At 44.2% G+C, this 22,951-nt stretch overlaps 2 protein-coding genes across 6 annotated transcripts in view; both read left to right on the top strand.

Moving 5' to 3' along the window:
* The window catches only part of NEU2 (neuraminidase 2), a 36,582-nt gene extending 26,836 nt beyond the window's left edge, over nt 1-9,746 (top strand). For 3 of the 5 annotated variants that reach the window (XM_079315003.1, XM_079315000.1, XM_079315004.1), the window contains 2 exons: nt 6,488-6,692; nt 8,416-9,746. In XM_079315003.1, coding sequence (XP_079171129.1) covers nt 6,492-6,692; nt 8,416-9,354 — 1,140 coding nt within the window. In that variant the 5' untranslated portion in view covers nt 6,488-6,491 and the 3' untranslated portion in view covers nt 9,355-9,746. Of the gene's footprint in view, nt 1-4,641; nt 4,927-6,487; nt 6,693-8,415 lie in introns of those variants that run through there. The other 2 variants (XM_079315002.1, XM_079315001.1) reach the window with 2 other exon arrangements.
* A 3,945-nt stretch (nt 9,747-13,691) lies between these two features.
* INPP5D (inositol polyphosphate-5-phosphatase D) overlaps nt 13,692-22,951 on the top strand; it is a 53,295-nt gene continuing 44,035 nt past the window's right edge. Inside the window, exons 1-2 of the mRNA XM_079314773.1 lie at nt 13,692-13,937; nt 18,771-18,834. Of these exons, the coding sequence (XP_079170899.1) occupies nt 13,804-13,937; nt 18,771-18,834 (198 nt within the window). The 5' untranslated portion in view covers nt 13,692-13,803. The remainder of the gene's footprint in view (nt 13,938-18,770; nt 18,835-22,951) is intronic.

Here is a 22,951-nt window from a genome sequence, read left to right as displayed (position 1 = left end):
TGCTCCTCATGTCAGCAGCTTCATGCTCCTGCTCCAACTGAAGATTCTGCTGCTTGATGGACTCTTGCTGACACAGTTCAGGACAATGACCCAGCAGAAACTGTTAACTTTTTTTTTATTTTTTCCTTTATTAATTTTCTGCCAGTCTGATATCCTCTGATGACTTGCCAAGGTAAGATGAGCATTCCTGCTGGCACAGGAAAGGATACAGGGTTGCTCAAGAGAAACAGAATAATACAGAAGCATTACCTTAATTTAGCTGGTCAGCTGATTGGTTATAAATCCACACCTTTGCAGCTTCCTATTTGTCTTGCACATATCATCACAACTGCCATCAAATGAGGAGACTTTTCTTACTCTTTTTCCATGACTAGCAAGATCTGTTCATAGGATTGTTATTCTTTCAGATCACTTCAAAGACAAGAAGTGCTAATGTCAGCAATGGAAACTCAGTAGAGAAGAGGGGAAAGCAAGGGATGCAAGAAAGAAATGGGATAGGAAATGGGATTTTGCTGACACCTCTGACAGCAGTAGCACAATGTAGTTGTGAAATGATGTGCTTGAGTACTTGCAGCAGCTGCAGGTGCTGCCTCTTAGCCAGCCAAGGCACAGCTGGGAGAAGGGATGCTACCCTCTCTTTCTTCCTTATGTGTGATCTTACTCTTGTACTCTTCTCCCCGTTTCCCTGCTTGCCCCACCCCGCCAATAGCTCCTTGCCTGCAGCTCCTAGGATAGTATGGCCTCAGAACACTTCCATAGAGTCTCTGGGAGCTGCACCTGAATTCATCAGCATGTCATTCCTGCATTCCTGCCTGGGCACTCCTGCATTAACCCATTTCTTATCCAGAAAGAACATGTTGATGGATTGGAAGTGTGTGGAGGCAGCAAGTTAGATTATCACAGCACCATCACATCTTTATTACAATTTTGTCGGTTCTTAAGGCAAACTTTCCCAGAGCTCAGTACTCAGAGAAAGCACTGGGAGTCCACACACTGCAACGAGAGGAACTTTTCTTTCCTTAGCACCAGTGGAGTAGAGGACCAAGAAAAAAGACAGCATGTTGAACTGTATAAGACCAAGAGCTGTGCCACAGTGTGCCAACCCATGCAGGAAGAAATATGCTGCTTAATTACTATAATAATGTAAAAGTCTTTCCCTATTGTTTGGCTCACAAGGAACCACCCCTTATATGCAAAACAGGTTTGCTATTTAAATGCAAGCTTGTATTTATATGCCAGCTGATAACTTTTCCTGCGGATCTAAGGCAGCTGGTGTTGCTGTCAACATAAATAATTTTGCAGGCTGGAGATTAGTTGGTAAGAGTGTGGTGAGTCTCCCTTTTGTCTAATCCAACAGGAGTGGGTTTTGGTTCTGTTTTTTTCCCTTTTGATGTGACTTCCAGAAGACACAGAGTAAAAAAGGTATTTATTTTTATTCTTTTTCTCTTTTCGTAACTGTGGACCTTGCTAGGAACTAAAAAGGCAAACGCAACATTTTGTAGGTTCAAGTAGGAATGCATTTTTGTATTCCTCCACCAAATATATTTTAAGAAAAGTACTGCTGCTTCGTGTAATTCTTCTCCCCTGCTAAGAAAACCTTCACTTTAAGGCACAGGAGCTACTGCCAAGCTGAGCCACAACAGTTTGACCCTGATTGTTTAGGAAAACATGTGTTGGGGAGATGGAAAATCCACTTGTAAATGTGGTATATGAAGTTTTTACCACAAAAGAACTTTTCTAGTGTGGTTAAAAAGTTTAACTCAATTGGCTGCTGGATTAAAGTAATTCCAGTTTTGTTTTGAATTCTGAATGGTTTAGTTTGTTCAAGATTTATTGTTTGACAGTTTCTGCTAATAACACCTTTCTGACTTTACATTGAGGGTTAGGGTTAAATAAATGTGTATTGCCTGGCTTTTTAAGAAATTCCATAGCCTAGATTTAGTGTAAGGTCTGGTTTAAGGGCACAAACAGGCTGGAGATGGAACGCTCTAATGCTTTGGCAGAAACAGGCACAGTCATGCTGCTTAGGAGGGAGGAAAATTTCCATGCAGGAGTGCACTGTGTAGCAATTATTCTAGAAGAAAACTGGGTCTACTGTTTCCTAGCCCTATACAACTGGAGCTACTACATGACTACTTCTGGGACCCCTCTATGCAATATCCCAATGGAATTGTCTTATTTCCCTTTAAGTGAGACAAGGAATGTGTTTTGGCATAATGCTTGGTTGACTTTATACATTTGGAAAACACTGTAAGTCCAGGTCTGATGCTGAGTAGAGAATTACAAGTTTTGGGTTCTTGCGCTTGCCTTGAAAGCAGAATTTTAGTTGAGTTTTGCACTTGACTCTCTCTGGGCTTTTTTGGCTATATTTTCCTCCCCAGATTCTTCCTTAATGGGTTCACTAGCTCTTTTGGGACCTATCTGAAATCATTCAAGAACAAGCTACCTGCTACAGAGAGTGCAGAGCTCTCTGATGGGGACCAAGGGATTGAGTTCAGCATATTACTTCATTTCTGTTGGTTTGCTTTAAAGATATGCTGTCATTTCAGCTTGCTTCTGATCATGTTCAGAACAGATTTTTACAGAAGCTGAGGCCAGTGGAAATGTTATGCTTTTTACTCACTTTTCTTGGAGAGGATTAAAGCAAATAAACATGCAATGGCTCATCCTCCTCCAAGTCCATGTGAGCTGCCTTGAAGGGCAGAAGTGGAAGGAACAAGTACCCTCTTCTGGTGTCTGCCAGTACCTTTTCCTTACCACCACTTGGGCTCTTTCCAGGCATTAAATCCACCATAGATTCACTTGTTGACAACATTTATTTCTTTTGAGTCTTCTGGTGTGCTGGAAACAGTCTCTGCTTTGGAAATCATTACAGCTGGGTAACTTGCAAATGATGAGTAATGGCTTCCTCCAGTTAACTCCCCCTTCTCTTAGCATTTCCAATGTGCTCATCATTCCCTGTCTGCCCAGTCCTGCCCAGAGGTGAGTTACTGGATCTCAGTGCAGCAGCTTCCCTCGTGCTTTGGAGAGGAATTGCAGGTAAACATCCCTGAACAAGACATTTTTCAAGGAAAAGCCTGGAAATTAAATTAAATACTCCAGTAAATACCAAACATTGTAGGGGATATTGGCTTAATGGCTACATGATAAATTTCCCTTCTCCTCACTAGCACCTCCAGAAAGAGGGTACCAGCTATGTTCTTTTCTCTTAGGAAAGAAATTGCTACACCTTGTTGCCCTTTCTTACTCCTATGGTTCACAAAAGTATAGCTAACTTTTCTCTCCAAGGTTGTTGAGTTGATACAGGTCTGAGCAATTTTTGTCTTTGTGTGTACAGTTCTCCAGTCTCTTGCTTCTGTTTCAGGCCTTTGTGTTCCCAGAAGCTTATATCTTTTTTTTCCAGTATAGCTTTTAGTATTTCAAAAGATATTGCTGTGAACTTTGTGTTGTCCATGTCCTTGGGGTATGCTGGCTGCAACACTGTTTTCTTCCTTGCAGGCCAGCCAGTGCTATTTCAGTAGGGTTTAGGAATGGAGTAGCATCGTGGACACATGCATCCCCCAGTAATGTAGCCTTGGAAAAATTAGCATGCTTGATTTGAATTCCCACAGTTCTGGAATATGAGCATTAGAACACTTCATATGGCTGTCCAGTCAATATTTGCCAATTTTACTTCTTTTTTATTCAGAAGGGTCTAATAAGTGGGCATGCCTTTGAATACAGGTTGGGGTCAAAAGAAAAATCAATTCCTTTCATTTGGCTAGACAAGTAATTAAAGCAGCATTATTTTCTTTCTTTTAATATATTTATTATGAACTTAAAGCTTATTTAAAGATCCTACATTTTTGTTCCTGTGTGAAACTCAAACTGTCATGACTCAATCTCTGCATGAGAATCCACAAGAGAGAACGTAGAAAAAGCTGAATATTGACTTTGTGTGTTTAAAAAAGGATAGAAAAGTTTCTTTGCAGATGGATACATAGCATCTATGCTATGCTATGCAGACAGCCATAATACCCACACTGTGTGTAGGGAGTGTATGTACAAGTGTATATGCACACAAACATTCACACATATCTCTATTTAGTCTCCACATAGATAGAAATGTCACTTGATTCTAGTACTTTCCTTGATTATAGTTGCTGTGTCCAGAAACCTCAGGCTTGTTTCTATGGAGCTATTCCCAGTTCAGCTATTTCCTCAATCCCCATTTGGCAGTAAGTGGAAGATGTTGTGACACACGCAGTGAGCATGTCACAGAGGGGCTGAGAGTGTGGGCAGAGCTGTGTGCAGGTGACAGGCTCACAAGGGAGGGACTCGTGTGCATCAGGCTGCAGCATGGCCTCTTGTGGCACTGGTCTCTTGGCTTTCCATCAAGGGCTTCACAGGCCAGCCTAGATCTCTCTCTCCCTTTCTCTTTATCCTTTATTTTTTTCCCTTTCTTTTCTTTCCCTATTGCCCTGCTCTGAAGCAGGACTGCAATATCAGGATGGCATCATGAGAAGGAACGCTAGGGAACCTATGCTGCACTAGACAGGCTGACTAATCTCCCTTTAAATAATCTCCCTTTAAATAGTCTGGAAGCACACTGGTGAGTTTCTGTTTCAGGAGCCATAAATAGCCAGATCCATGCTGGTAAGTAGTGAACAACACACTTATTTGTTCTAGGAAGGTCTTCCTATTTCCTTCATGTTATTGCATGAATAGCTGTAATCCGGTTCTGGTAACACTCTATATAGTAGTGATGCTGCTGCCTTTCCTCATACTGCTGTATCTTCTGTAACAGTGAGGAAGGAGCAGCTGCTCCAGGGAGACTTCCCTCTCCAGTGCCTTTGGAACAGAGTGGCAGTGGAGCTGTGGCTTGCTGTGGACTCTACAGCTTGCTTTAGCTAGAGCTGTGTAGTTCAGACCCTTCTGAGCAGCGCTGTGAGTTCAAAAATCTCACTGATATTTATAGCATCTGGAAGGTGAAAGCAAGGAATATTTGAATACTTGCTGCCTAGCTATGGATCTGGATAGAGTGGAGTGTATGGTCCTGTGAGCTACCTAACCATGTGCTTCAGACTTTTCTGGAGCATAAACTCAGTTTATCTGTCTTTTACTAACTCAGAAATAAACACTGAAAAAAAAAAATTATTGACCAAGTCTATGTTAGTTAGGCTGGCTAATATAATCTTCTTAAAGATGGAAGACTGCAAACTATTGTCCAGGTAGGTCCAAGCACTCCAAAGCTGCCTCCATATTTGGTCCTGAATTATCAAGGCAGCCTTCAAGAACATCAGGAGCTCATCTGTGTCCAGTAGCTTCTATAGCACTTTCCAAAATTTAGGTAAATAGGAGAATCCTCAACAAAGAGGGCAGCAAGTCTTGCTTCAGCGAGGTAGGAGGCATTTGAATTTCTTACTCATAGTGTATTGTCATCTTCTTCCTGCCATCCTACCCACTCAATGCGTCAGAGATCTAAGGCTTGATTTTTTAATATTTATTTTTCTTTTTTTCTTCCCCGCCTTCTCTGCTGAGCAGGGAATATCCAAGCCTTCAGTTTCTAGTGCGTCATGTGAGAATTTAATTTTTTTCTCCTTTTATTTTTTTTTCTTTCTTATTTTCTTCCCCATCTGCTAAGACATAATTCCCTGGTTACTGTCTTTTTCACTGGGGTAAGTTGGCTCACTGGTACAAGAGGACAAAGGGCCAAGAAAGTCTGAGGGGGGGGAAGATAGGATATGTGGGGGGCATAGCACAGACCAGTTACATAGAAGCAGCTTCCTTAAATTGTCCCTCATGTTTGCTTTCCTTCATAACATTTCTTTTAAATCATTGTAAAGAGAACAAGGTTTCTGCCTGGTCAGAAGTTCCATCCCAAGCGATGTGACACCATTCAGAATGTTCTTTGATCTTATAGAAGGAGGGATATTTTTTACATTCCTTATTTGTGCTCAGTGCTTGCCATCCTCAAACTGGAGCACACCTGGGGCCTGGGAACACCTCAGTGTGTCATTTATATGGGATTTTAAGCTCACATTTGGCAAAGTAGAAGTTCTATGCCATGTTTTGGATATAACATCAACAGAAAAATCAATAGTCTTTTGAAGGAAAGTACTATAATGTCTTATTATCAATGGTCTTCTGAATTACAGAGTAAACAAACAAACAAAAAAAAAACCAACAACCTCAGCCTGTGCATTTAATTAAAAAGACAGAACAAAGCACAGGTTTTTCATTAATTGTATTTGGTAACTTACCTTGCAACACTCCAGTCAGACCAACCAGTCTGTTCTTGGGGTAAGTTTGACATGAGTTCCAGCTACTATGCTATGCGTAGGTTCTCTTCGGAAAAGCATTAGGAAAAGACAAAGCTGAAAGTAGCAGAAAGTATGTTTCAATGCAGGACAGGTCCTACTGAGTAGAGAGAGCAAAAAGCAGTGGAATCTGCCCCGTTACATTTCACTGGGTTAAAATGCAGTGTGCTTTGTTCTTTTTGCTCTAGTACAATGGCTGCGTTCCCAGTCTTGGAGCAAGAAACGTTATTCCAGAATGGAAGCTGGAGCTATCGAATCCCAGCCCTGCTCTACCTGCCGCGCTTCAGCATGATCCTGGCCTTTGCTGAGGAGCGAGAGGACCTGGTGGATGAGCATGCCAAGCTGATAGCCATGCGCAGAGGCGTGTATGACCCAGCCACGCAGCATGTTCAGGTACCAGTGCAGGGAGGCAGGGGGTGATGCTGCCCCCTGTTCTGCCCACCTGCCCCCAGTGAGTTGAATGTATTTGCCCACTTGCTGTAGGGACAGGGCAGCTTCTCCTCCCTAGGAACAGAAGACAAATCTGCCTATTAATAATGCACATCTTGTTATAACTGCTGGGATTCAACCCTATGGGCAGCTATTGGGAGAATTAAAATGGAGTAGATATTCTAGGAGTGGCTTTGACCCATCATTGCAGAGCTGGGGATGCAGATACAGAGATAGGACAAAAGTCTTTTGTAGCAGGAAAAATGTGGTGGAGAGGCAGAAATGCCTCAAGGAAGAGAAAGAAATGCCACAACAACGGGGAGGAGTAAATTAGTGATCAGTGACTATTCTTTTTTTGTTTGTTTTTTGGTTCATCGTTTTAGGACTAATTTCTGGTTTAAAAAAACCATTGGTAATAGCTAGTCTCCCCATGGAAAAAAAGTGTCTGGTTTGCTGGTGCCTGTGAATTGGCTACCTTATTAAACCTACCAGTTATTATTAACAGTTATGCTGCCAGGTAGCTGGGGGTGGTGGAAACTCTATTTATAATAATTATTTTGCATATGCAAAGGCATTAATGTCTTGGGGGAAAAAAAATAATTATATTTTTCTATTTCGAACCTTTGTTGGTTGTCTTAGATTATAGGCTCTTAAGAGCTGGAGTCTGCCTAGCAGAAGCAGCCTCTGAGCCCACCTGCAGTGTCATACCATTCAGGTAACATCTTGTGTAACTGCCTGTAATTCAGTTAGTGGAGTTCAGTTGGTCATAAACTTAGTAATTTGTGTTCACATGCTGGAGTTTCTTAAAAAGGAAATATTAGATTTTCAATACAAGTTAATATTAGTTGGATAGAAAAAGATAAGATATGAACAAAAAGGCTAATCAGCAAATCAGGGCAGAAAAGCTAATTAATATAATCTTACTGGAAACTACGGCTTTGCTTTCCAAGCCAATAACACTGTGTAGTGTAGTTTTCTAATTGCAATGCTAGTGTTAGAAACATGATTGTGTTATGTGCTATTCATTTGAAGAAAACAGGGCTTTCTGGGTAGTTATACCAGCTTTGTGACCTATTTTCTGAGTCAGACAGCTCATAGTCTGAATCTCCACACCACAGTCATGCAATCAGCCCTACCAAGGTGCCTCAGTGTAGGATGGTTTGCCCATTCACATACATTCACATCCAAGTGGAGGAACAGCACCCCAAATTAAAAGGGGTTTGTCATCATCCAGGATGCTTGGGAAGGGCTTGGTTTTCTCTGCGGCTTCCTAAAAAACAGTGATTCAGCACAGTGTCTGTACTAGCACACTTTGGCCACCGGGCATGTCTGTGTGCCATATATATATTTGTGAGGATTTCTGAAAATTTGGCTGCTGTAGCTTTTTAAGGGAGTCATCAGCCACCAGCTGCATTGAGATATGGAGCTATCAGTTCCTCAGGGAGTAGTAATTGAAAGGATATAACCCACGTGCTTGGTGAAGTGTATATGCTTTGTACCATCTAAATAATTTTCACTTGCCTTTACGATGCCAGACTGTCTTCCCATTTCTTGCTCTATCCATTATACTGTTTCTGTTCTTCCCATGCTCTTCTGTAGCTTTTATCCAGATATCCTTGCACTATAACGTAGATCTCTTTGTAACAGTGTGTTCCATTCTTGTCTCCCTTCCCATGGGCCCTGGCAGTGGAAAAGGATGGAGACTCTTGTCAGTGCACAGCTGGAAGGCCACCGATCTATGAACCCCTGCCCGGTATATGATGAGGTCTCGGGGAAACTCATCTTGTTCTTCATAGCTGTCCCAGGAAAGATCTCTGAGCAGCATCAGCTGAGGACAAAGACCAACCTGGTACGTCTCTGCTATGTCACTAGCATGGACCAAGGACGCACCTGGAGCACTGCCCAGGATGTCACTGACAGGACCATTAGGAATGAATACAAGAACTGGGCCACGTTTGCGGTGGGGCCGGGTCATGGTTTACAATTGCTCAACGAGGCCCGGAGCCTTGTGATTCCTGCCTATGCCTATCGTATCTTGGACCCCAAGAAACACCCCACACCTCATGCCTTCTGCTTCATCAGCTCTGACCATGGGACAACATGGGAGAAGGGGAACTTCGTGGGGGAGGAGAGCGCAGTGGAGTGCCAGGTAGCAGAGGTGCATACCTGTGGCAGAAAGGTCCTTTACTGCAATGCAAGGAGCAACAGGGGAGCCAGGATCCAGGCTGTCAGCTACAACCATGGGCTGGACTTCAAGGGAGGCCAGCGGGTTGAAATGCTAGTAGAACCTCCCTCTGGATGCCATGGAAGTGTTACTGCCTTTCCACCTCCCCCAGATGCCACATGTCAGGATAGCTGGTTACTCTATGCTCATCCTACAGACCCAAGGGGTCGAAAAGATTTAGGAATTTACCTCAACAAAAGCCCTTTAAATCCAGCACACTGGACAAAACCCAGCATACTCTTCAAGGGCCTGTGTGCTTATTCGGATCTGCAGTACATGGGTGTTGGGCCTGATGGCTCGCCTTTGTTCTCCTGCCTCTTTGAATATGGGACCCACAGACAATGTGAAGAGATTATTTTTGTCATGTTCACCTTGAAGCAAGCCTTTCCCTCAGAACACTGAGTCTCCAGCCTTTCCATCAGCATCCCTCTTAAAACCATCCTTGCTGATGCTTTTTATTGCCATTTCTCATCCCTCAGCAAAAGGATTTTTTTTACTCCTGCTGCACACATAGTTTGATGTTGGCTTGTTGTGTCTGTAGATTGCCAAGTCCATTAAACATACCACAACTTAACACGTTTTGGTTTTCTATTGTCTGTTCTCCCTTTTTGCCTTTCTCTTTGGGTGCCTTTTTACACATCAAATGCCCAAAACAAGCGTGACCTTTGTACAGGGCTACTCACCTTGAGGTCTCTGATAGATTTAATCAGGGACACATGTGCTGACAGCACAGGGACTATAAGGGAACAGATGGCAGCACGGTTATGCCAAGTGGTATTTAGTAAGTTGTGGACAAACTTCTAGAGAGGCCACTGGGCTTACTACCCTATATAGGCTGTAATCTTCTTCAGGAAACTGCTTTGGCACTGGTAAGGAGCACTGTTTCTTGCAGCCAGCATAGGAATGCGGGCATCTGTAATTTCCAGGGCTTTCTGTCTCCTTATTTCAGCAAGGCTGTGCAATGCCTTGCTCTTGGGATATTCCATGCCAACTTCTTCAGTGCATTTGGAGCTGCCTTGCTGAGTTCCCAGGCACCCCAGGAGCTTCTGTCTAATTTAACCTTCTTAATTCCCATGCTGTGTTTCCTTGCTAACCCACCCTTTTGCTTACATTGCATTAAGAAGGTACAGTTTCCCCATGTGTAAGAAAACCTTATGTGCTCTGGCTGCTCTCTCTCTCCCTGGGCAGTGACAGTAGGAGTCATTGAGGACACCAGGACCCTTCCATGTTGGGGGACAGAGCAAATGGCAAAAATGGCATTTTGCCTATATGGGAACTGCAGGTTCAGGACAGGTCTGCAGAGGGAGCCCCAATTTAGAGTCAGAAGGGGAAGTGCTTGTGGGTCTTTCTAACACAAGTGCCAAGCTATGATCCACGTAGCAACTACTCTTATTGTTGAAAACCACATGTCTTGTTATTACAGAGTATTATTGACATATGAGGCACTATGTCAAACAAACAACATTGCCCCACTTTCAGCAAAATGCACCAGTGTCAGAGGAAGGAGAACTGACCAAGGGCAGAGTAGCACAAAACACTGAAGCTGGAAGGCTTTCTAACCTAGACAGCTTTTCAGCAGTTTTCTGAAGGAAACAGCTCTAGTTTTGGTGAGAGAGATACTATTCTACTACTATACAGTGTGTTTTGAAAGGAGGCATTATACAGTGAATAGATAAGGGACTGACCAGAAACAAATGGCTACCAGGTCAGACACATCAGAGCAGATGGAGCTAGGAAAAAAATTCTTCATATGAACCAGTCTGTGCTTGTTTCCTGTATGTTGCATCCTGCATGTGTGCACATGTCCAATGACTGCAAGGAAAATATGTTTGTTTGCTCTCTTGGTGAAGAAAAACACTTGCTTTTCAGAGGTCTCTTAGAACACATCCCCTTTGGTGAACACTAGCAAGTCCCATAGGATCCTTTGCAGTGTCACTGCTCAGGTCTGTGAGTCTCTGTTTGCACAGTGCTCCTATCTTTGCCTTTTACTACTGACAGCTTTCATGGGTGGTGGGAATAGAGGCCCTGACTTTCTTCACTAGGGAGATTGGTTTCAGGGCACCTGGATGCTGCAGATACCAAGGGAGGGAAGGGATCTTGTGACCTTCGCAGATACACCTGGAACTTGTCAAGCCTTTCCCAAGCAGCAGGTCAGTAACATGTTGGGCTAGAGTAGCAGAGTGGCTCAGGTAGCCAGTACTTTTTGGGTATTACTCATATGCTCTTTAGATGTAGGCCAGAGTCTAAATAAACTTTGTGGCCAACTGCCTGTCACTGATGCCTAATTAGGGAATGGTATATTTAGACTTCAGCAATCTAACTGTTGTTCTACAGACTTAACCTTCTCATCAGATACTATGGAGTACTTTAGTTTCATGACATGGAAAAGCATACTTAAGTTTTTATCTGGCCAAGCCTGGCAGTTCTCATGCTGATGCAGTGCATAGGTTGAATATAAGTGGAGGATGTTGGCTGACCACTGTACATCTTGAATGATGCCACAAACAGTATTTATTTACTGGTTCTGGAAAGGCTGATGAATGGTCAACCATCTGGTACAGTACTACCTGGACATCTATAGCAAAACCAGTTTAGACAAAGTGTCTACTGTAGTGTCTTGGAGATATTATTCCAAGCTAGTGAGCCATTAGGGATCACAGAGCTGTTCATATTAGGGGATTGGGATTCACCTTTTCAGCAGCTGGAGCTGTACTGTGCTTTCTTTGAGGACCAAGAAATACTCACAGAAACCAGCCTGCACATTCAATTGCCACAATCATCATTTGTACTTCGATCACTTCCCCTTGTTTTTGCCTCCAAGTCAAGGAGTAGTGTGTGCCTGAACATGGGATTTGAAGGAAATAGCAGCAGCTTGCTAAAAATCTGTGTTGGTGGTGGGGTGGATAGGAGCTAAGTATACAGCTAATTAGTCTCAGATGTCTAATGAGGGCTTGTACATGTTACCTGGTGTTAGTTTGCAGAAGAGCAAGGAGAAGCTCTCCAAACAGTTTAATTCTATCAAGACTCATGTTGTGAGCAGCTCTGTCCAGCCTGCATCCAGACACATGTCTGTTGCATGGAGAGCACTGTGAGGTCAAGCAGTGGTTGACATTCAGAGCTGATCTGTTTCCTGCTGCAGCTGTGCTCCAGAGAAGCTACTGGAGGTACCAGAAATCAAAAGGACTTGGTGCAGGTGAGGTTAGCAGTGTACTGTGGCCAGGCAGGGCTGTCAGAGCAGCTGCATGGTGCTTTTGCCATAGGCAGATTCTCATTTTGGTTGGGAGAATAGAGTTTGTAACCACTCTGTAGCTTACAGCAACTGTACACTGGAAGAGCCACTGCATGGCATTCAGGGTCTGACTCCATTTAGGACCCTGAATCTGTAGGAGTTTGTCTGCTGAAGGCTGGTGTGGATGTTGGTGGAGCTGAAGGCCAGGTTCAGCTGAGCTAATTTTGTTGTGCAGACAGTGCTTGCTCAGCATGGACAGGAAGCCCTGCACAGTGAAGTTCTGCTCATCTAGCAGGGCCCTGTTCTGGCCACACAGCTTTGGGCTGCTGCTGCTCACAATTTCATCTCAGTGCAGAGGTTAAGCTGGACACTGCAGACCAAGCCTCTGTATAACTGAAAGCAACAAGAAGGCTTACAGAGATGGGTGCTGGGTTGTTCTGGTTCACTCTCCCTCTCCACACCCACACATTCTAGCCTCCCTCTGTGCAGGGGCAGTCTCTCCTGCCTTGCTGTCCATGCAGTGTACAGCATAGCACTTCATGCATGGTTCAGGTACTACAGTTCCAGCACTTCTCCTGGCTCTGGGAACGGTTGCATAGGGCTAGCACCTATAGGTGCATAGGGTTTGCACCTTTCCTATGCCTCTAGAGTTTGAGTCCCAGCTCAGCTGCTGCTTTCAGCTATAGCTCCAATGAGGATGTGCAGAGGGCAGAGTGGTTGGAGGTACAGGACGGACAACCACAATTGTCATGCAGGCAGTGCCCCTGTAGGAATGTCCTGGCATTACTGCAAATATGATTTGGAGATGCAGCACTAAGCATGCCACACAGCATAGCTGAGGGACAGATGAACAGACAAAGAAAAGGGAAGTGAAAGCTCAAGTTCTACCCTCTCTGACGCAGGTTGCCAGACACAGCTTTGCTCTATCCCACCTTTGGGGATTTAGAGTAGGAAAGATCTTTGATACATCTCACAGTAGCTGACAGGGAGCTTTGGTCAAAAATCCCCAGCACAAATCAGCCTTTCAGTCTGCCTCTATGCATGGAGACATGCAATAGTAATTTTATTTTTTTCAGTTCTTTGAAGTCCCCTCCTCACACCTAGTAAGATATGAGAACTAGTCAAGGCAGGAATGGGGTAGTCAGTGCTATGTATCCTAATGCACAGTGTGTTTCTGATCAGAGTTTTGTTTGTTAGCCATGGAGACCTGTAGTGGGTAGGACAGACAGACAGGAAAAATATAAAAACTCAAAGGATCTGGCAGGAGATCATAAATTGGATGGCAGGCCACCAAAGCCTGGGGGACAGAATCTGTGAGGGAGCAGAAGAGATCACCGGCTGGGACTTTTGGACTCAAAGCAGGAGGGAAAGGCAGGGAACATGGACTTGCTAGTCGCTTCAGCAGCAGCATGAAGAGGGAGAATGGGGGCTGCAGGGATATGTCACACTGACTCTCTGAGCTGTGTGAGTTGAGGAAGTTGTCCGTAGCTGAGTTTCCTTTCCCTCTCTTTGCAATTGAAACAGGAAGCTGGTGAGCTGAAGCTGCCTGATCGTTACATACAGACACACAGGCAGCTCTGGCAGCTCCTGTGTTGGCATTCAGGTTTTCTCCAGCTTCAGCAATGGATCAGTGCTGGTACCACGGCAACATCACTCGCTCCAGAGCTGAAGATCTGCTCTCCAAAGTAGGCAAGGATGGCAGCTTCCTTGTGCGGGCCAGTGAGTCAATTGCTTCGGCATATGCACTCTGCGTGCTGTAAGTACAGCGTTCACCGCGCCCTCAACCCACACCGCTGTCCCTGCTGGGCAGGGGTCACCCTGCCTCCGCCCCAGCACAGAGGCACACAGGTGCTGTACTCACTGGGAATGTGCAGCACTCTCAGAGCACAGCTGGTGTCACCAGACTGGGCCATAGGGTGGGGAAGGGTCAGGAGCCAGGCTGAATAAACCCATAGTTATGTACTGCTGTACTGCTCACGCTGCTCTTCCCCTTATTTGAAAGGAGAGAATGGTCAAAAGCACTGCTGCTGTGCTCTGAGAGAAACTAATCTCTTGAACTTCTGGAATGTCTTAACAACTTGGGTCAAGTATTTATCTTCAGTCCTGAGCCTGGGACCTCCCAGGTACTTTTCTTGCTCTGGTTCAGTGTATGTTTGAGCTCCCTGCTTGTACAGCATTGCTTTCAGCAAAAGCCTTGAAATAGTTCCTGGAGCTGTGCATAGTATACCCAGCACAGCAGTGATTCCACTTGCATCATTAATGTGGCTCGTGGGTTAAACGTTTCATGTGGGAAATAGAGAAGTGCTGGCAGCCCTGATCCCCTCATTCTGGGTTAGGTCAGGGACCAAAGAGCAAGGCCTCCTGCCTGGGTTTGTAAGGGGTAGGTTTTTTTCCTGGAAGCAGGAGAGCAGGAGTTAGAGGAGGCTGAAGTCAATAGGTAGAATCTGAGACATCTGACTTTGTTTTAGAGAGATAAGACAGTTTCTCCTTGCTCAGGAGAGATCAAGAGAGCCCCTGTGGGACCCTATCAGATCCTCTTTGCTGCCATTTTGCAGCAGATCAATGAAACTCATTTCATCTTTACATTACATTACAAGGAGGTTTCTAATTTTCTGTCTGAAAGTACATTTTTTGTAGTGGTGAAGGTGGTGCTGCTGTTTATAACTCTGGGCTAACTGTTTGTCTCTGAGGTCAGATTCTGGTGACAGCACTGCTGTGGAGCAGCATGGGGCTGGGGAACTGCCCCGTGGGCAGAGGTGTGTTGGACTGCCAGGGAGCGGTGGCTGGGGAGTGGGTGTTTTCCCAGGGTGCAGACAGCCTCTGTGCCTGCCTGTTAGGGAAGATTTTTATATTTCTGGAGGAAGCAGTGAAAGAAGGGCAGCTGCAGATGAACAGCCAGTAGTATCAGAAGGGAGGAGAGAAAATCCTGTAACAGAGCCTGAGGGCCCGAGTGGTCAGTCAGGGAACAATTTACTAGAACAGACTGTTGCTTCCCCACTGAGTGATTTTAGTGTTGTCCCATTGATTTGACTTTTAACCAGTATGTACACAAAATATTTTCACCGAGTAATGGCAGGGATTATAGAAAAGGAAGGTGCTGCAAAAATGCCTACTAATAGGCATTTGCATAAGTTTTTCCATTGTAAATGTTTATGCAGCCGGCTTTGAAAGCCTTTTGTGACTTGAGAGACATGGGATCAGGAAATAGAAACAATATAATGACCATGATTTTCTGAACTGGGAGCCAAAGGTTATATTCTTAAATCCATTCTGAGGTAGCTAATATGAACGGCTTGATTAAAGAACTGGCAAGGCTGACTGAGCAGCACCCAGCCTTGCCAGCCAAGAGCAGCTGGATCAGAGGTGCAAAGGGCTGGCATTAATTATAGTCTGGGAAACAGACTGCTATCAAACGATCTGATAAGCTTTCAGCTTATGCTGGTTTGCAGTTAGTTTGTGGAGAGGTGGTGAATAAGTCTTTCCCTCTGAATGTCATCTCAACAAAATGGGCACATTTGCTGAAGCTGAAAACTTCCTCAGAGATGTATCAGTTTCAGCTGTGCTATTGACTGGGAAGTTTGAGTTCTTCAGTTTCTTCTGTTTAAAAAACAGCGAATCTGGAGCAAATAATGGGAGAGTGGGGAATTGAAAGGTTTACTGCAAATTGTTTCCACAAAAGAGAATTATATAGAAAAGGAGAAGGTGTCAACTGTATATACATATGAAAAACAACAAAAAAAATTAAATTTGCTCTGTCATATTCTACAAAACTCTAGTATTTATTGAGCAGATCAATCAAGATCCAGCAAAAGCATTTATTATTATAATATCACAGAATTAAATAATGATTTCATTGAAGAGCTGCTTTAGACAAACAGGGTTTGTATAAATATAGACAAGTAGGGGAGGTGTATTTGGAGAGCCTTTTAAGAGTGCTTTGCCTCCTTTTCTGAAACTTAGAGCAGCAGCATTTAGAGAGTGAAAGGCTGGGAAATGCTCCTCCCCAATGCACAGCTGTCCCCGGCTCTGGTCACACTGCCCCATAAAAGGCAAGAAGAAAAAGCCCTTTTCCTCCTCCTTCCTCTATGCCTAAATCACTTGATCTGCCAGTTTATTGACAAGAAATGGGCTCTTTTACTCACCTGGAGGGGTATGCCTGAATCCTAAAATCCAAAAGAGCCTGCTTAGTGTTCCCTGTCCCTGAACTGATACCATTCCTCCAGGGGATCTTCTGTTGGCAGTTTATCCATGAATAGCTGGACTAACACCTCTAGAGGTGACACTCAAGGACCAGCTGCAGTTTTGGGACCCTTCTAGGAGGACCCTGCCTGTGATAAGCCCTTTCCAATGCCACGCTTCTCTCATGGTGCACATGGCACCAGGCCTAGCACAGCAGCCCTATTTAGTGCTCCAGACACTCCCAATATGTGCATCATCACCTGTGCATAAAAACATAGAGCAGGAGAGGAAGGAGAAAATGCCCACCTTGTCACACTATTACCTCCTCTGGTTGGTTGAGAGGACAGGAAGATGACAAGTGTTTGGAGACTTGTTTAAACTGAGGCTGATGTTTTATTTACCCTCCACATGAACAGCCTGAATAATGGCTGAGCAATTCTAAATTCAACCCAGCTTTCAGGGAGGATCTAGAATGTGGCAATAACTGGGACTGGGACCACATAACTTGAAAGTCAGGATGCCAAGGAGAGGAAGCCTAAGGGTAAAAATGGAGTAAGACGATCTTTCTCCATCCACACACACTAAATTAGGGGTCTGGCAAGGAGGATTCCTGCTTTTGATCCTAGGAGTGCTCCTGTTCACCTAACCACCCTTCTTTCATTTTTCTTATACTGATCTTACTTGTCCTCAGCTCAAACCTCCTTACAAGCATTACGACAGCAGCCTTGTACGGTCTGTGTGATAGGGCACATTCTGTGAAGGCTGCATGAGGGTCCTCTTTTGAGCAAGAGCCATTGGGCTGCTTCATTTATCAGTTTCATAATTTCCACACCTACAAATTGTCTCTGCTGCAGAAGTAATTCTGCTTAGCCCTATTTGCATATCAGCAGAAGTAAATGGCGTAAGAGAGCTGCATTGACACAAACAAACCCCATACCTTTCCTTGTAGCATATCCTCACCTGGCACTCATTGCCCTGGTATTGGTGAAATTAGCAGGGCTGTAGCTGCACTATAGTTGGGAATCATGTCTGTGACTTCCAGGTCACCATATGTGTGAATAAGTAGATGCCTGTGAAATGACCTCTTGAAACAGCTTGAATTCTTCTGCTTTCTTTGCATTAATGCTATCGAAAGACACATGTTCATGTGGATACATGACCCAATCCTCCAGACAACCTGGAAAAACTCAGCTATGATCTACAAGGAATTTATTTTTGTTTCCAATGTCTCTTTGTGACTCCTCATATAAGGTTGCCTGAAATTTTGGCAGTCTCCTCTCTCCTGCATGGAATGATTCTGAAGGGCATATGATGAATAGACTCACTCCACTCATTTAGTGGAGGGTCACACCACAACTCTAAGAGGGATGTTTATTGATAGAATGTTTATTGATTTGCCTGATCTCCCCAGCTAGGGGCTGACCTCAGCCCCCATTTTGTGACAGTTTCACAGGCAGTGCAGTGTTTCTGTTACAACCAAGGAAGATCTGAGTGTGGATTCTATTCTTTCTTTTGAGAAGGAAGGGGCTGGACCAGCATCTTTTGCTGGCTCAAAGCGATATTGTATCATTTAAGTGCTTTGCAGATGACTTAAAAGATTTGATCAATCTGTTGAAGTGAAAAAGGTAAAAAATATTTTTTCTAGTTAATACTTCTTGGGTGAACTGCACAAAGCTCAGCAGCTGTTGAGGAAGGTCAAGCTTACAGTGCTGTTCAGGCTTCCCTTGGACTCCTGTGCATTGATGTGACCGTCCACTAAACACAAGACTCCTCCATCCCCCCTTTAAATAAGAATCTAATTGAATTTAGCTGGGACAAAATATTTGTTGTGAGTGCTTTACAAATGCACATGTACAGTGTGCATCCACACCTGGATGGTGAGATGGATTTTCATTCAGGCTGTTGTTTAGGATTTGTGGATAAAAATATGCCTGGCAATGAGCTGTTGTACTGTGATTTAGCTGAAATATATTATTTACTTTTTCCAATACAAGTCAATGCACTAGCCCTTCAGTTTACTCATTTATTGCTGATTTTGTCCCTTTTGAATTTCTGCTTTTTCATTTCTTCCTGAGATGCCTGCTTTACTGGCAGCTAGAGCCACTTGGTGTTTTCTCTCTTTCCGGCCAGAAGAGTGGAATAACTCCCTCTGAGCCAATGTGATATCACTTTCTGCAGTGACATCTGCAAGCAGATGTTCCTGTTTCAGTGACCAGGAACACACTGGGTTTGTATTAGTCTACAGACTCCAGGGAAAAAAAAGTGAGAAAGAGAAAAGGTTTAAAACCCTTGTGCATGAAGCAATCTATGTGTCTCAGGATTGTTCAATGTCTTTTCTCATGGGGAGGGATGCCATACTGAGATTCCCTTCTGGACATGGCCTAACCATATCACCTGTGGTCTGTTCCAGGTACCGGAATTGCGTTTATACCTACCGAATTCTACCTGATAAAGAAAATAAGCTAATTGTCCAGGTAAGCCATCTCTGTACTATTTGGTCCCACATAAATGTACTTCAGAACTGCTGGTTTTCAAAGCAATTCTAACACCAACAGGGAAAAGAAAAGATATAAGGAATTGAACTAATGTCAGGCCAGCACAGTGCTGGTCTCCAGTTTACTGCTGTGGCGATTTCAGCATCCGGTCTGGTCCATAGCTGTGGCCATTGGCACACTCTTTAGCACACATGCCTTCAATTCAGAGGCACAGCCATGTTTCATGTAACTGATAGGCTCAGCATGTGGAATAACTTTTCCTCTGCAGCCAACTTCTTATCAATACATCATGGATCTTTTCAATCCAAAATTGCAAAACCATTGCCTACACCCAGAGAATGTAAATTTGGGTTCTGGTCTTAGGATCCAGAGAGTACCAAGACTGCAGGCAGGAGTTTCAGATGTTCTGTTTATTCCTATTTTGATTTAGGAGCCTAAATGAGCTACTTCCCCTTCTGGTGCCACTTTCCCTTCCAGTGCCACCTCTCAGCCCCCCCCCCTTTTTTTTAAATATAAATAATGAAACTTGGGGGTGGGGAGGGAGGCATGGTCTCCTACAGCCCCAAGAATTGGGCATGGGTTTACTGAGCAACAGTGGGGGCTGCAGCTGACCCATGCTCTTGGCACAGTCAGTGCTGCATGGGCATTCTCTGCTAAACAGAATGGAAATGCCCATGCTCCCAAGTCTGCTTTGCTATTCAGAGTGGTTGTACAATAATTCCTCCCTTGTCAGATGACAACTAGCTTCCCACACTAGAAATCAGATTTCTGCCAACTTCATTGAGCACCTTATACATCTCTCATGCACCATGTTAGTTCTGTATTTCCTCATGTGCTTTCAGGTTATCAGTGTTTGTTTGAGATCTCCAATAAGAGGCAGCATATCTGAAACTAGAGTCATGAGTTAGTGAGAACAGCTGTGTGCTGGCAGCTTGCTTTCAGCTGTGGGCTTTTGGTAAGAATGATGGATTGTGTGTCCTGAGTGCATCCAGCTCGACTCCTTCAAGACCCACTTTTAGGTAGCTCTGGACATTTTCAGAAGCCCCACTCAGATGCAGCTCTGCACAAACACAGCTGTATTGCCACCAAGGCTAATTCCAGGCTCTTGGGGCTGTGCTCCAGAGGACTGTGTGCCCAGGGCCAGCTACCATGGTCCTGTCAGCCTTGACAGCTGGATGCCCCAGAGCCATTGAGATTCCTCTGCCTCACTTGCGCTTCTGTTTCTGAGGAGGAACTGGCAGCAGGCGTCTATGCCAGACCTGACCTAGGTCTGTAGTGCTACTATGGCATGTCATCAGAGTTCATCCCACTTCATGGAGCACTGGGTGACACTGTGTACAGGAACTTGTGCAGGCTCAACTGGATGCAAGATCATCACCCAGCTAGAACCAATAACCTGGCATTCCAACCTGTCTTCACACACTGTGCTGTAGGCTCTTTTTAGTGATACTTGATATCCTCCCATCTTCTGATATATCCCAGCCATTCTGTCTTAATGAGTGTGTTTTGGTGCATTGTGCTGGTGTAATGTGGTGGTGGTAAGAGCCCAGAAGGTGATATGGTGTTTATCTTTGACAGTACCCAGAGCAGCTGCAGAGATCAGGGTCTCACTGCGCCAGAGAGCTCACAGGCAGGGAGAGAGCTGAGGGACACCTAAGGCCCAGGCAGTGGGCATAACTATTTATGTCCCACATCAGCTCTGTGGCAGGGCTGGTGTGGGACCCTGGCACTGCTAATGGTGTCTCTGCTATTTGCATTGGCAGCAGTATGATGAAGGGAACTTGTGAAACCCTAATTCTGAATAACTTTGGGGTATGAGTTTGACAGCTGCTTTGTTTTTTGGAAAACAAGCATAGAAATGATCCTGTGTTGGGTTTTTCCCCTGTGGGAGATGAAGAGAGGCAGGCCACAGGGTATCTGCAAAGACAGCCACACAGCCCCACACTTTGTCCCTCCATGCCCTGGGCAAGCCCTGTCCCCTCCTTGTCCCTCAGCTGCCCTGCTGGCAGATCATGTGAGAAATCCTGGACATGCAGCCTGGCCTGCAGCTTGTTCTAGCAGGACACAGATGCCATGAGTGATAGGAGAGTTTGAAACCTGAGCAGAGAGCAATGCACCTGTGGGCAGCTACTCTCTGGAGAGCGCTGGGGTAGGCTGCTAACAGCACCTCCCAGTGAAGGTCTGTGCAGGGAGTTCTGTGCATTACAACCCAGGAAAATGTAAATTGCATTTCCCAATTTGTACTGGATCTATTACTCTTTTTGCTGTGACAAATGTCAGCAGTGTTTCTTGTCTTCAGAGTTGTACATGTACAGTGCTCAGAACACTAGAGCCATAAGAAATCTGTGTTTCTCTCTGCTCTGGCAATGGGTAGCTCTCATGCTGGATCAAGGTTTATGAACAAGAAATGTGTAAGGTTCTCTGGGGCCCCATGTTGTGATTGCAAGGGATTTCTCTTGTTCTTATGTCACAGAATGCAGAAGGACTGTGCTGGAGTACCTTTGTAAGCTGGGTTGCCAGGAGCTGTAGGTTGAATATCAGGAGTAGGCTAAATAAAGTGTGTTGTTAACTTCTGTTTTGAAGACATGACACCTCCTGCTTTGTGCTGCCTTATTCCAGTTCTGAGAGAGAGGCAAAAGAAGGGGGCTGGCTTCTTCTGGCAAGAGAAAGATGCAGTGAGAGTTATAATTGAGGCTCAAAGGAAAAACAGTCCTATGTTCTTGGCTGCTGTTCTTGGTACAGTGTTCCAGCTGGGCCAGGGTTTTTTTTTTTTTTTTGGTTGCTTGTCTGTTGATTTTTGGATAAAACAAAAACTACTTCATGTGTCTTAAAAGAACCAATTTTTGAAAAGATTACTTCTTTGCAAGGATGTAAAAGTTATTGAATAGGATGAAATGTAGACATTTTTTAAAAATCCCATTTAAAAAGGAAAGAGTCTACTACCCCTATGGAACTAGATCAGGTGTTAAATTAATACAGCAATTAGTAGATGCTTCTTAATTCTGCGTTTATAAAAATACAGAAAAATTCAATACTCAATCCTGAGATTAGCCTGTAGTGGTTACAAATATGAGCCCTGATTATCAATGTGACAATTTTTTTTTTTTTTTAACCTGCACACTGCTTCTTCCTAAAAGGAAGGCTGTCTTCCTGCCCAGATCTGGGTTGTTGTCTGTCAGGAATTTTTCTTGATGACAGCAGGTTTAGAAGATCTGTCAAATCACAGCTACATACACAGCACATGTGATAAGCCAGCTCTCCCTCTGCCACTCTGTGGGGTTTTTTCACCCTTAAAGCTGCAAGTTGCATCACTTTTTTGTTAAGTCTTGGAGAGTACATTTCATTTATCTTGAGCCTGGTCCCACCCTAACGGATTGATAGTGTCTTTTTTATTTGCATGGTTAAATTAACTGTTCAAGGACAGGTGGCAGAAAGGGAAGTACACGTTTTGCATACAAAGGTACACTTTTGCATTCAGGCTGAAGGAAAAAAAAAAATTGGCTTATGTCCCTCCAACATTTTGTGGCATGGTTCGTGATCTGCCATTGGGATCTACATCTGCAGTATCTCTACAGCAGTTAGCATGGTCAGGAATCTCTCTTGCCTGCCATATCTGGAACTCATCTGGTGTCATCCCAAAGCATACTGAGCTCTAGATGTCACTGTCATAGGCTGTTTTCTTTAAACACAAATAAAATTTTTGCCTTTCTTTTCTGATTAATTTTCTCCTTTCATTACTGGAGACTTCAGAATTCATGAAAGCATGGCTTGGATGAATCAAAATTGCATGCTGCTGATGAAAACATTTAAATAAGGAGGGAAGGGGTAATGAAAACCTCTTGAAACACAGGATCTGCAACAGCAGTAGAGATCTTCAGGCTGAATAATCTAGATAGTCATCAAGATATCCCTGCTAGTTTGCAAACTCTTGCTGTAATAAGAGAGAACAGAAAGAGAGCAAAAAACACAGTTACACAGAGATGCTGGAGCAGGGGCAGGAGGCTGGAAATAGCTTCCCCTGAGTGAGCTCAGCTGCTGCCTGCCTGTGGGCAAGTCACAGCTGGGGTACTTCACTTTCTTCTCTGTGAAAACAAAT

This window comes from Erithacus rubecula (assembly GCF_903797595.1).
Source record: "Erithacus rubecula genome assembly, chromosome: 11".
NCBI lineage: Eukaryota > Metazoa > Chordata > Aves > Passeriformes > Muscicapidae > Erithacus > Erithacus rubecula.
The sequence above is the reverse complement of the archived record's forward strand: the minus strand, read 5'-3'. Positions and strand labels throughout refer to the sequence as shown.